Source organism: Natrix helvetica (genome assembly GCF_964273705.1).
Source record: "Natrix helvetica genome assembly, chromosome: 9".
In the NCBI taxonomy this organism is placed as follows: domain Eukaryota; kingdom Metazoa; phylum Chordata; class Lepidosauria; order Squamata; family Natricidae; genus Natrix; species Natrix helvetica.
The window spans coordinates 12,881,258-12,893,178 of NC_138560.1; the positions used below are offsets into that span (position 1 = coordinate 12,881,258).

Genomic DNA, 11,921 nt, shown 5'->3' on the forward strand with positions numbered 1-11,921 from the left:
AACACTAAGCATTTGATTTGGGGAGAAAAATAATGAACTCTCAAGAATTTCCCTGTTTAGAACTTGCTTGGGGCTGGAACCATTTCTCACTTGTCTATGGCATCATTTCTTTGATTGCAAAGCTGCCAGGAATCCTGGATTCTGGAACGGGGAGATATTCCCTCCGCCTCCCTCAAAGCTAGCATTCTTTTCCAGGAGTTTGAGGTTAGCCTGGTATGATCAACATTTACTCAAGAAATGCATTCCCACTTTGCTTCTCCTTATTTTATTGTTGCACCATCTATCTTCGACTCCAAATCGGTCTTCCAAAATCACATTTTGGTAGATTAGAAAGAGGGATGTGTAAAAAAAAAAACCCATCTATAGAAGTTCTGCTTTGAATATACAGTATTCCTGTCTTGCCTTCTGTGCCCAATGTCGCTAAAAACCTTCAATCTTTGGGGAAGGGGGGATTTCTCCCCAAGTTTGCATTTAATGCATTAAGTTTTTAAAGTACTTTAAAAACAAAAACTCAAGCTTTATTCTGGCTGGCAGCTTTGTGAGGTGAGTTTTTTTTTCTCCAAAAAAAACCAAATGAACAAAATAATATGATCATTCATCACCAATTCTCATAAAAGAGCAACAGCAGAGACTATTTTGAAGCACACACACACACACAAAAACCCGACCTTATGGGCAGGAAAAGAGAGGATTAGGGGCAAATTGTCCAGGAGGCCAAGAAAAGCAACAAAGTAAGATAAATTGATGGAGAAAAAAGTACCGGATTTTTTTTTAAAATCAGAAAATCCTTTGGAAAATGAAGCTGGAAAAAGGATGGAGAAATGAAAGCCAGATTTGGGGTGTGTGTGTCCAAATGTTGCATTTTTGTATTTTATGTATTTCCTTCGCGGGTTGGACGCGCTTGTTTGCAAAAGTTTTGGGACAAATCAGATCTTTTAAAAGCAAACAATACCAGGCCTTTGCTGGGAAACAGACGCTGCATCTCTCTGCCCTCGAGGGCAAAAGGAGGCTATTGGTCATCGCTTCGAAAGCCCCCCCCCCCGCAAAAAAAACCGAAATTCATGCTAGATTAGCAACTGCCCCGAATTTGCTAGTGATAAACGGTCCTCCGATTCTGTTCCTGATTATTTTTATTATTTATTTTGGCTACGGAACGGGGCTCGATTCCAAAATAATAATAAAAAAATTTTTAAACCAAAAGAAATCACCCTGCATGCTTTTTGGATAAAAATTCAACGAACTGCCCAGTTCAGCAGCGCAAAATAATAATAATAATAATAATAATAATAATAACAAAATAATAATAAAAAAGGCGCCTTTGCAAAGAAAAGCGGCTCTTCCCAAACTTTGCGGCCAGGACTCCCTCTTCCTCCCCGAAGCCCCGCCCCCTGCGAGCCTCCAGGCCCCGCCCCCGCCCTCTCCTCATTGGCCACCCGGGAAAAAGAAGGGCTCGCTGCCTGAGCCGGCGGAAAGGTTGCCTTGGCCACGCATCCCTGTGTGAATGCATGACGTTCGCAAAGCTGGCGCCAGGCTGTCTGGAGCTGCGAGTTAGATCAACACAGCTGGAGGGGCAGAGACACAGCTGGGCAAAGGGAGCAGATTCCTCAACAAAAAATAGGATTGTGAGAAAAGTACTTAAACAAAAACAGTTCAAACAAAAGCCTTAATGACATCCTTTCATAAAAAAAAGGGAAGAAAAAGAAAAGAGAAAGAGAGGGGGGGGGAAACGCTTCCAGGACTGGGATGGGGGTTGGGGGGGTTGGGGAGAAAGGAGTGGGAACAAAAAGTGCAGGGATGCGCTGTGGGGGGGAGGGGAAGACTCGCTGAACGGCGAGCGTGCAGCCAAAAAAGGAGCTCGCGGGTGGGGGAAGAATGGGTGCTGCAGGCGGCCTTGAGTTGCTTTGCATGAGTTGCTTTTGCAAGGTGGGTCAAGCCGCTTCCACCACCCACCACCCAAGAAAAGGGGCCAGATTAAACCCTGGAGGCGCATCCAGAGCCGTATTGGCGCTGTTGCGCAGGAAAAGGTCTCCAGGGGTGGGCCTGCTCGCATGCGTTCTGGTTCCATGTCTAGGAATTGCCATGTTCATATTAGGAATAATTGAGTTATATATATATATATATAGAAGTTCAAGGTAAAAGTTGCCTTCGCACATATGTGCTAGTTGTTCCCGACTCTAGGGGGCGGTGCTCATCTCCGTTTCAAAGCCGAAGAGCCAGCGCTGTCCAAAGACTTCTCCATAGTCATGTGGCTGGCATGACTAAACGCTGAAGGCGCACGGAACACTGTTACTTTCCCACCAAAGGTGGTCCCTATTTTTCTACTTGCATTTTTTAACATGCTTTCGAACTGCTAGGTTGGCAAAAGCTGGGACAAGTAACGGGAGCTCACTCTGTTACGCAGCACTAGGGATTCAAACCGTTGAAGTGCCAACTTCTGATCGACATGCTCACCGTATTAGAAAGAGAGAGAGAGAGAGAGAGAGAGAGTTACAAAACTGGAAGTTGAGTTTTTTCCCCCCCGCTCCCTTGCAAAGAATGGAGGCTACCCTGAGGTCATTCTAGTCAGTTACCTTTCTGCTTAGCAGTGAAAATTGGCCAGGCCAAAGAAAGGAATGGAAGGAAGAATGGAGCAGTTACTCAAATTTAAACCATTCAACTGGTTTGAATAACAAGCATGCAAACTCACTGTTCTTAAAAAACGTTCCACACACACCCAACCCCAGTAACATGGACTGGAATCGTTTAAGGAGGGTGGTGTCCCCCACCCCCACCCCCAGTGTATCAAAACATCCAAAAACAAACCTTGATTTCTAAAACTGAGAAATGTAAATGGATGTGGTGTGTTGTATGTGTGTTGGGGAAGGACCTGGAAAAAGATGATATCACGGTGGGGTGAGAGTATGAAAAAGAGATGATACAAGCCTAAGTAACAGAGTAGAACAGAACAGAACAACTTTATTATCACTTTAAATGTACACAAATCGGCATACGTTAAAATGAAATTTCGTCACATACAGCTCTCAAAGGGTTACCACCTCCAATATACACTGCATAAACATGACAAACAAACGTAAATATCCATATACCCACATTCCCATTATGATTCTTGATGAATGTATTCTATTTTATTTTTCTTTATGTACAATGAGAGCATCTGCACCAAAGACAAATTCCTTGTGTGTCCAATCACACTTGGCCAATAAAGAATCCTATTTTATTCTACTCTACTCTACTCTACTCTACTCTACTCTACTCTACTCTACTCTACTCTACTCTACTCTATTCTATATGACACAGAGAAACAACAGTCTAATTCAGATGTATACATGTACATGGCGAATCTTGTGAGTTTACCAGACGGATGGCATTGGGAACAAAGCTGTTGTAGAATCTGGTCATCTTGCTAGAAATACTTCAAAACCTCCTCCCGGAAGGGAGCAAAAGAAACAAACCATAAAGTAAGGTAAGAAAGTAGTTTTATTATAGAGAAATTGTAGTAGAATAGAAGGAAGAGAAAAGAATCAACACAGGGTAGGTAGGCTGGATATAATCTTTTGGGGAAGGGCAGGAATAATCTACCCCAGTGGTTTCAAGATTACACTTGAGACTGGATAACTACCACAAAGAATCAATTGGCCTATGCAAATGCTGCTGTAATTGCGTATTTACTTAATCTATATGCCATGTTGTTTTGTTTGTAACAGCAAAACAAGACCTTGCAAGCTTGGTGCATGCTAAACCTATACCTTCGGATTTGGCAGCAAACTTCATTCAGTTGAATGGAATTTTCTCCCGAGTAAATAGGAAGGCAGCCTATTTATTCTTTTCATTTCATTTCCAAATAATCAAACTTTATGGATTGCTAAATCATTGACTAATTACAGTCTATCCCCATGTTCAAGCAGGTGAGATACAAACCCATCTGCATTCAGGGGGGCATAGGGGCGGGGGAGGGAGGGGTGCCTTAGTATAAAGTTTGAACCAAGACAAGTTGGTTAATTTATGGTTCAATGCATTGTGCAAACCCACAACATGGTTTTCAACAACATCTGCCCTTAAAAAAGACAAAGAAAACAAAACGGGTGAAGATAACATGCCACATTTTCTCTATTTGTCCCAGGTATTGTCTTAACAGCTAGAAGAGTAGAGTAGAGTAGAGTAGAGTAGAGTAGAGTAGAGTAGAGTAGAGTAGAGTAGAGTAGAGTAGAGTAGAATAGAATAGAATTCTTTATTGGCCAAGTGTGATTGGGCACACAAGGAATTCCTGGACAAAGACAGAAAATGATTTAAAAATTCTATAAAACGCAGAAGCTTTCTGGTAGGGCATTTCCACGTCATGCTAATTCAAAAGCAATTTAGAATTTCGGCAGCCCCCATTACAGGTACTCCTCAACTGATAACCGTTCATTTAGTAACCATTCATAATTACGACATCGGGAAAAAGTGACTTACAACCATTTTTCACGTTTACGACTTTTGTAGGATTCCTACGGTCAGGTGATCAACATTCAGATGCTTGACAACTGACTCATACTTATGACGGTTGAGTTTTCTTGGGAGAAGGGGTCACGTATAAGTTGAGGACTACCTGTTTGGGCACACACGTGTCCAAATATTGTGAAAAATAACCTGCAAATTTAGCCTCCTTTTTCCCATCCAGATAATGGCCTTGCAATGCAAGCTGAATATTAGAGTGGTGAAGACTTCCATCTAGTATGTCACAGATGACATCTCTGAATTCCCAGCCATAAGGGAAGAGTAGGGAAAAAGGAGAGATTTTGACACTTTTAAAGTCAGGTCCCAAAAGTGCTTTTTCAAAAGGCAACCGGACTTCCTGCTTTTTCTTTGAAGACGTTTCTCTTCTCATCCAAGAAGCTTCTTCAGTTCAGTATATGTTTTCCTTGCAGATGGAGAAAAAGAAGAATCCGATGTTAGCCAGGGCTCTCCTTGATCCTAGTAGCCACACAATTCTTGGATGAGAAGCAAAATGTCTTCAGAGAAAAACCAGAAAGTCCAGTTGCCTGTAGAAAAAGCACCTTTGGGACAACTATGGTAGTTACTGGGGTTTATGAAAATTAAAATTCTATTTAGCTGCAGGACAGTGGGGTATGAATATGAGCTACATGAAATCCAGTTGGCTGACAGCTGACTTAAAAAGATGTCCGGCATTAGCTTGCCAAGTTGCTATTGGGTTTTGTTTTGTTTTTTGCCATTAGAATGGTTCACTTCTGTGACACTCAAGTCATCTTGCGAGCAGTAGGCTGACTTAGCTTTGTTTAAAAACAGTAGGGTCACAAGAGGCCAGGATTTAGTATTCCAATATTTGAGGGCCTGTCATAAAGAAGAAGGGGTCAACTTATTTTTCAAAGCACCAGAAGGCAGGACACGGAACAATGGATGGAAACTAATCAAGGAGAGAAGCAAACCTGGAATTGAGGAGAAACTTCTTAACAGTGAGAACAATCCACCACTGGAACAGCTTTGCCTTTAGAAGTTGTGGGAGCTTCATCACTGGAGGTTTTTAAGAAGAGACTGCCCAGTAACTTGTCTGGAATTGTTGCAGAAAATGACAGGCATTAGACTTCTCAGGATACAGGAGGAGTTTATTTGGCAGCCAGGTTCAGAAAGTTAGCCCATGGCTAATGTTGCGAATTTCTGAACGACCTTCATTATCGAAGCACGCATTCTTATATATTCTCAAAGACAGCGTAACATGGAAACACTTTACTCATTTCTTATTGGTTACCTTGAGGAAAAAGCCTTATAAGGAGATGGGGGTCTTACTTCTCCTTTTGTTACAGGTATGGACTACGTGCCATTAACGAACTTTAATTGAACCTTGTGGTTTTGGACTTTTGACATAGGGACATTTGCTGGAACATGTTGTGGTTGAAGGCTGATGACATTTCCCAGTCCCTTTAAGCAAGCTTCTAACTGTCCCTTTTATGCCACATCTTCATTCTTATATTTTAATCCACATTTTATTCTACTTTAGAATAGTATAGGGCAGTGATGGAGAACCTTTTAGGCACTGAGTGCCTGAACTGCAAGGCGCGGGTGCATGCATACCCCGTGGAGAAACCCGGAGACCAGCTGGCTGGTGGGAGGCACACGCGCACACATGCGCAGCAGAGACCCGAAGCAGAGCTGGAACGACGGCACACATATCCACGGAGAAGGCTCTGTGTACCACCTCTGGCACACGTGCCATAGATTTGCCATCACTGGCATAGGATCTCCTGCTTGAGCAGGAAGTTGGACTAGAAGACCTCCAAGATCCCTTCCAGCTCTATTCCGATTGACTGAACAAATGGTTTGTTCAAATCACCCCAGAAAAAAATATAATAGGACCATAATAAAACAGTTGCATAACTTGGGTGAAAATATTTGGCCGCTTGACCTGTGTGAGGCGTTAGCCTTCCTAATTAAATAAAAATCCATCTGCATATTTGTAAACAATTGGGGTGATCAGAGCATGCCATGGGGCGTCACAGAAAGTAGGCATGCGTATTATTTAGAAATTTGTAATGGAAGATGTTTTTATGGTGTTTGTTGTGTCTTGTTTGTGTTTATTCAAAAATTATATATATATATATACACATACACACATATACATACACCATACATACATACATCATGCGTGTGTGTGTGTGCGTGCATACATACATACATGTATGTATGTATGTATGTATTTGTGTTACAACCCCTGGTATAAGAAATATACGCAAGAGGATTAGATTGACTATTTGTGTCAGATTATTTTGGGCCAGTTTATTTTCAAGTTCATTTTATAGTTATCACTTCCCCCCCCTCCTCCCCAAGGATAAAAAAAGCTGGTTGCTAAAAGCTAAAAGTCTCTTAGCCATTCCTCCCCTCAGGCATTTATTTGTCAAAGAAAAGATTTGTGTGCGCAATTCCCACTTTCACTGCACTCTCACACACCACAGAAACTCATGTTTCCACTATCCTGACTTTGGGACCCAAATCTGTTTTCTCCATCATAACCTCAGCTTTCCCCGCAATTAATTTTCTTTCTTTTCCCTTTTTTTCTCTTTTTTTTTTTTAAAAAAAAACTTGGTCACAAGATAATTCCCGACGCCAGAAAGTCTGGAGGTCATATGAGTAGCAAATTGAGGAACAAGGCGGCACTAAGTCCCGTACAAGTTTTGCCTCCCCCCAATGATGGGAAAGGGGGGTGGGAGAGAGGGAGAGATGTAAAACCTTGGGAAACGTTATAGCTTTTTTTAAAACGATGAAAGCTTAGGCGAAAGGAGGAAGGCAGAAAAGGGGGGGGGATCTAGCCCTTTTCTATGGTTTTAAGTATGTGGCGCCCCTCTCTGCTCCCTTCCCCACCCACCCACCCCCTTAATCATGATTTTAATGAAAAAGAAGGGGAAGATGCGATGGACGTATCTTTTGAACAGAGCTGGACTTCGCTGAATGGAGGCGTGGGGGGGGGAGAGGAGAGAGGGAGGGAGGGAAGCGGCGTTTGATGGCTTAGCCCCGCCCCTCCTTGCCATCAGAGCTTCCTCATTCCTTTGATGTCCTTCGCTATGTGGTGTCCGCCGGAGCCAATAGAAACCTGTTCTGGCTCTTCGAGCCTTCTTGCGAACGTTCCATTCCAACCTTTTCGCTGTCATCGGAGGGGGAGGGCGCTCCGGACTCATTTGCATAAAGGGGAGTGGCCGGCGCCCGCTAAGACAAAAAGCGCCGCTGACAGCGCTGGAGGTTTTCGGGGCAAAAGTGTCTTTAGAGCTGACCCGGAGTAGGAGACAGAGCTCGGCGGAAAGAAAGCTTTTTTTCCTCCTTCGGCCGTGGCCCGTCTTCATTTCCTCGCCTGCAACCCCCCCTCCTCTTCATCCTCCTCCTCCTCCTCCCCCCACCCCGGTCCTCCCCATCCAACCATGAAAGCGATCAGCCCGGTGCGGTCCGTCAGGAGCTGCTACGAAGCCGTATGTTGCGTGTCGGATCAGAGCCTCGCCATCGCCCGGGGCAGCAGCAACAAGAGCCCCGCTCTGGAGGAGCCCATGAGTATCCTCTACGACATGAACGATTGCTACTCCAAGCTGCGGGAGTTGGTGCCGGGCATTCCGCAAGGCAGTAAAGTCAGCCAGGTGGAAATCTTGCAACACGTCATCGATTACATCTTCGATCTCCAGATCGTGCTGGAGGAGCAGGCGAAGAAGGGGCAGGATCCCTCGGCCGAGGCTTCTCTCCTCTCCTTAAAAGTAAGTGAAGGGCCCCAACAAGGCTGGCAGGGATGGTAGAAAAGAGCCACGCAACGTAGAGATTAAGTAGGGATTTAGTGCCTTAAGGGTAAACGTGCCCCAGACTCCTCATCCCTTGACTTGCTTCTCTTTTTTTTCCCCCTACCCGTCGCGCTTGCTCTTAGAACTACAACGCCCATCGTCCTCGGGAAGGATGGAGAGTAGTACTGTAATGTGGGGTCGCCCGCTGGGGCTTTTCCCTGACGCCGCCAGATGACACAGCCAACAGCTTCTGGCAGCCCTTTGCGCCGGTCCCCACGCGCGCCACTGGGTCACGAGCCACTTCCTTGGTGGAGGAAAGGCGGGGGGGGGGAGAGGATCATTATCCCGGGCTTGTCCTGGAACAAAACGCCTAAGGAATTAATTTAGGGCGAGGGGGGGGGAGGCGTTGAGGATTTCCACTGCCCGCCTAAATTTGAGCGTCCACGAAGTCCGTTTCCTTAAATTTTGGTTCAGTTCTGTTGTAAGTTTTAACTGAGCATTCAGGCTCGTTGGGTGGGAAGGTGTGGAAAATGAGGGAGCCTCTCACAATCCATCCAAAACTACAATTAAAATTCGGCCTTAGAAAAGAAAATAGATCCCGCAGTTAGTAAGTCCAAGAGCAACAAATCTGGATTGGTAATCTTGAGGTCTCAAATCTTCAGCAAAAAGCCAAATAATTTACACCATTGGAAATAGATGTGAAATCCAGACTTACTTTGAGAGTAAGACACATGCAAGAGTGAATTTACTGCTTGGGTTTTCCTTGGTAGGAAGCCTAATAATAATAATAATAATAATAATAATAATAATAATAATAATAATAATAATAATAATAATAATAATAATAATAATAATAATAATAATAATAATAATAATAATAATAATAATAATAATAATAATAATAATAATAATAATAATAATAATAATAATAATAATAATAATAGGAGTGTTTTCAAACAAACTGGCCCATGTCACTCTCCTTTGCTGGATCTTTTACAGTACTTCGAAATGGGTGAATTGGGAGTAAAAATAAGATTTGAAATATTGGTTCCACTTCAACCAGTGGGGTTGATCCAGTAAGAGAGACCAAGAAGAATCCCAGATCCTTTTTCCAAAGCTGTGCTTGTTAGCAGGGAGGGGTAATAATGGAGAAATTAAAAAAAAATAAGCCTACAGATCTGGACATTGATACTTTGAAGAACCTGAATATTGTATTAAAAATTTTAGTCCACATTTTTTTCTCTTCTTCTCCAAAGGCAGCTGAACTTGCATCGGAACTCTGCTCAAAGGAGGAACGGACCCTTTGCCACCACTAAAGGTTTTCACAGGTACGGCCAACCTGAGTTAGACCACCTACCCACTCAACCCCCTACTCGATCCCTCCTCCCTTTTAGCCAGCAAAACCTCTTGGGAGTCTACAAAAGGGGCCGAAAGCCGTGTTTTAAGTGCTTTGCCGGCTTAGAAAAACTGTTACCCACAGTAGCCTTATATGACTCCTCTCATGGTAAGAGAATGTGTCTTTTATGCCCCTTGTTTCCTCGGCTGCCAATTTTGCAGCAGCTTGGACTTTTTTTTTCTTTTTTGCCTGTAAATGGAGTCATTATTTTTACAATGTCATTCTTTTAATAGCTTTAAGTCCCTGCAGCTGCTTAAACAGCCCTGTTGAAATGAGTGAATCAAGAGGCACTCTTGCCCGCTTTCTCTCTCTCTCTCTCTCTTTCTCCCCTCCTCCCCTTTTGATAGTCAGGAAGACACAGTTCTACAGTTGTTCCCCTCTCTCTGTGGCTGGAATCTGTAATTTTAGATCCATCTGCAGAGAGTTCCGAAAGAGAAGAGCCTGTGGCGCTCTCTCTTGCTGCCTTTTGCCCCTCCCGCCTTCCCTTCCCTTCCCCCCCTCCTTCCCTTTCCTTTTGGTTGTTTTGGTGCCAATTAGCCAGCCCCCAGCTTGAGTATTGGCGGCTGATTCCTTATCAGCTGGAGGTACATAAAAAAGTTTCCTTCCAGGCGCCAGCCTGTCTGCAGACCTGCCTCTGATCTGTTGCTCAAACTGACAAGAGCTTTTCTTTTTTTCCCCACCCATTCAGGCTGCAGGTGTGGGATCCTGACACTGGGTTCTCTCCAGCGAAAGAAAAGGGGGAGGAGGAGAAAAAAAAAAGAAGGAAGGAAAAATAAAATAAAAGACCTTGACTGGAGAAAGAATCAGCTGCTCCGAAACTGGGCATCCCCCTAAAATGGACGGACTTTTATCTTCCAGATAAACTGTGGAAGGAGATCACCCAAGGCAGATTTCTGGACTGGGTCTTCCAAAAACAACTTTAAAAAAATACTTCTGTGTTACTTTTATCTTCCATCAGCCTGAAAACAAGAAGAAAAACTGCAAGCCAGGAGTTTGGGGGGTAGTGGGGGGAAAGTAACTTGCCTTTTATTGTCAAATTACTCATTGGATTGCTGCATTGCACAAGAAGGAACTTGGTATCCCTTAAAGCAGTTTTTTTGACAAAAGGTGTAGAAGAAGAAGTGGGGGGGAAACCCCTCTTTGAGCCACCAGATTTGTACTGCACATTGTTTGGGCTGAAGAGAGCTTAAAAAGAATGTGGACTTTGCGTTCTTCCACAGTTTGCAATGCTTTGGTGTGTAAAGAGATCTATGAAGAGAGCTGTTTTTTGCTCTCTTTTTTAAAAAAAAGAATTGAAGCAAAAAAAAATGCAGATAACGCAGCTTGTTTGTATATTTTGGATTATAGTTTTTTAACTTCAGTTTGGGGCTGGGGGGGGAGCGGGAAGGGGATGTTAAGACTATGAAAACTGAACTCACTTGAGGTTGGTTGAGCCTCATGAGTTAAATTGTTGAACTCTATAATAGAGATGACATATGTACCTTTTTTTGGCAGGAAGGTGAATTTATGTTTCCGAGAATTGTACTTGCTTTGTAAAAAAAAAATCCAAAAAAACTTTTTATAAAAGTTTCTTAATAAATTTTAAACCTTTTTTTAATTCCTTGGGAATTTTTACAGGTTTTTTTTTTTTTTTTTGGTCTGGGAGGGAGGGGAGACTAACAACATGCGTGGACCCGTCCCAAATATCACATGTTTAAATCACTATTTTAATGTGGGACAATTATTTCATTCTGGATGCTGAAGAAGAGATCTCCCAAAGACCCACAATTGCTGTAAATTGTAACTTCCTGGAATAATTATAATTTCATTGGCAATTTATTTTTAAAAACTAATTTAACCTCCACATTTTAAAATATTGGCCTTAAAATTAGGAGGCAGCCAATCTGAGAAAAGATTTAGGGCAGCCTTCTGCTTGCTGTAAAAGAAAAAACGCATTTAGCAAGGAGGATGTTTAGCAATAACTTTGTATTATTAGGGTATTAGTTTAAAATTCCTGATTGCCAAACAGAGCTTCTTGCAAACTTAAGCTGGCAAATATAGTACCACTTTCATATTAAAAAATGGCATAATCTCTCCAGAGAAAAGTGCTGAAAATTTGTCAACCAATATTGAGCAACAAATCTATCTGGATTTAGAAGTTGAGCAGAGGATTTATGTTACTAAGATTCCCTTCCCACCTCTCCTTCCCATCATGTGTTGCTAATGGAAGGCAGACTGATACCCGCAGGAGTTAGAAGTGTTGTGTGACAAATTTGGAAATTGCCTCCTTGGGTATG

General features: G+C 42.9%; 1 protein-coding gene across 1 annotated transcript; it reads left to right on the plus strand.

Annotated features, from left to right (window-relative positions):
- Positions 1-7,717: 7,717 nt before the first annotated feature.
- ID3 (inhibitor of DNA binding 3) lies at positions 7,718-11,242 on the plus strand. The gene is made up of 3 exons (XM_081961577.1): positions 7,718-8,228; positions 9,506-9,577; positions 10,334-11,242. Exons 1-2 carry the CDS (start codon positions 7,905-7,907, stop codon positions 9,563-9,565), a joined length of 384 nt encoding a protein of 127 aa, XP_081817703.1. The 5' UTR covers positions 7,718-7,904; the 3' UTR covers positions 9,566-9,577; positions 10,334-11,242.
- Positions 11,243-11,921: the final 679 nt, after the last annotated feature.

Coding starts and splice junctions, on each gene's coding strand:
- ID3 (XM_081961577.1), top strand. CDS start 7,905: ATGAAAGCGATCAGCCCGGTGCGGTCCGTCAGGAGCTGCTACGAAGCC. Junction 8,229..9,505: donor CTTCTCTCCTCTCCTTAAAA/GTAAGTGAAGGG, acceptor TCTTCTCCAAAG/GCAGCTGAACTTGCATCGGA.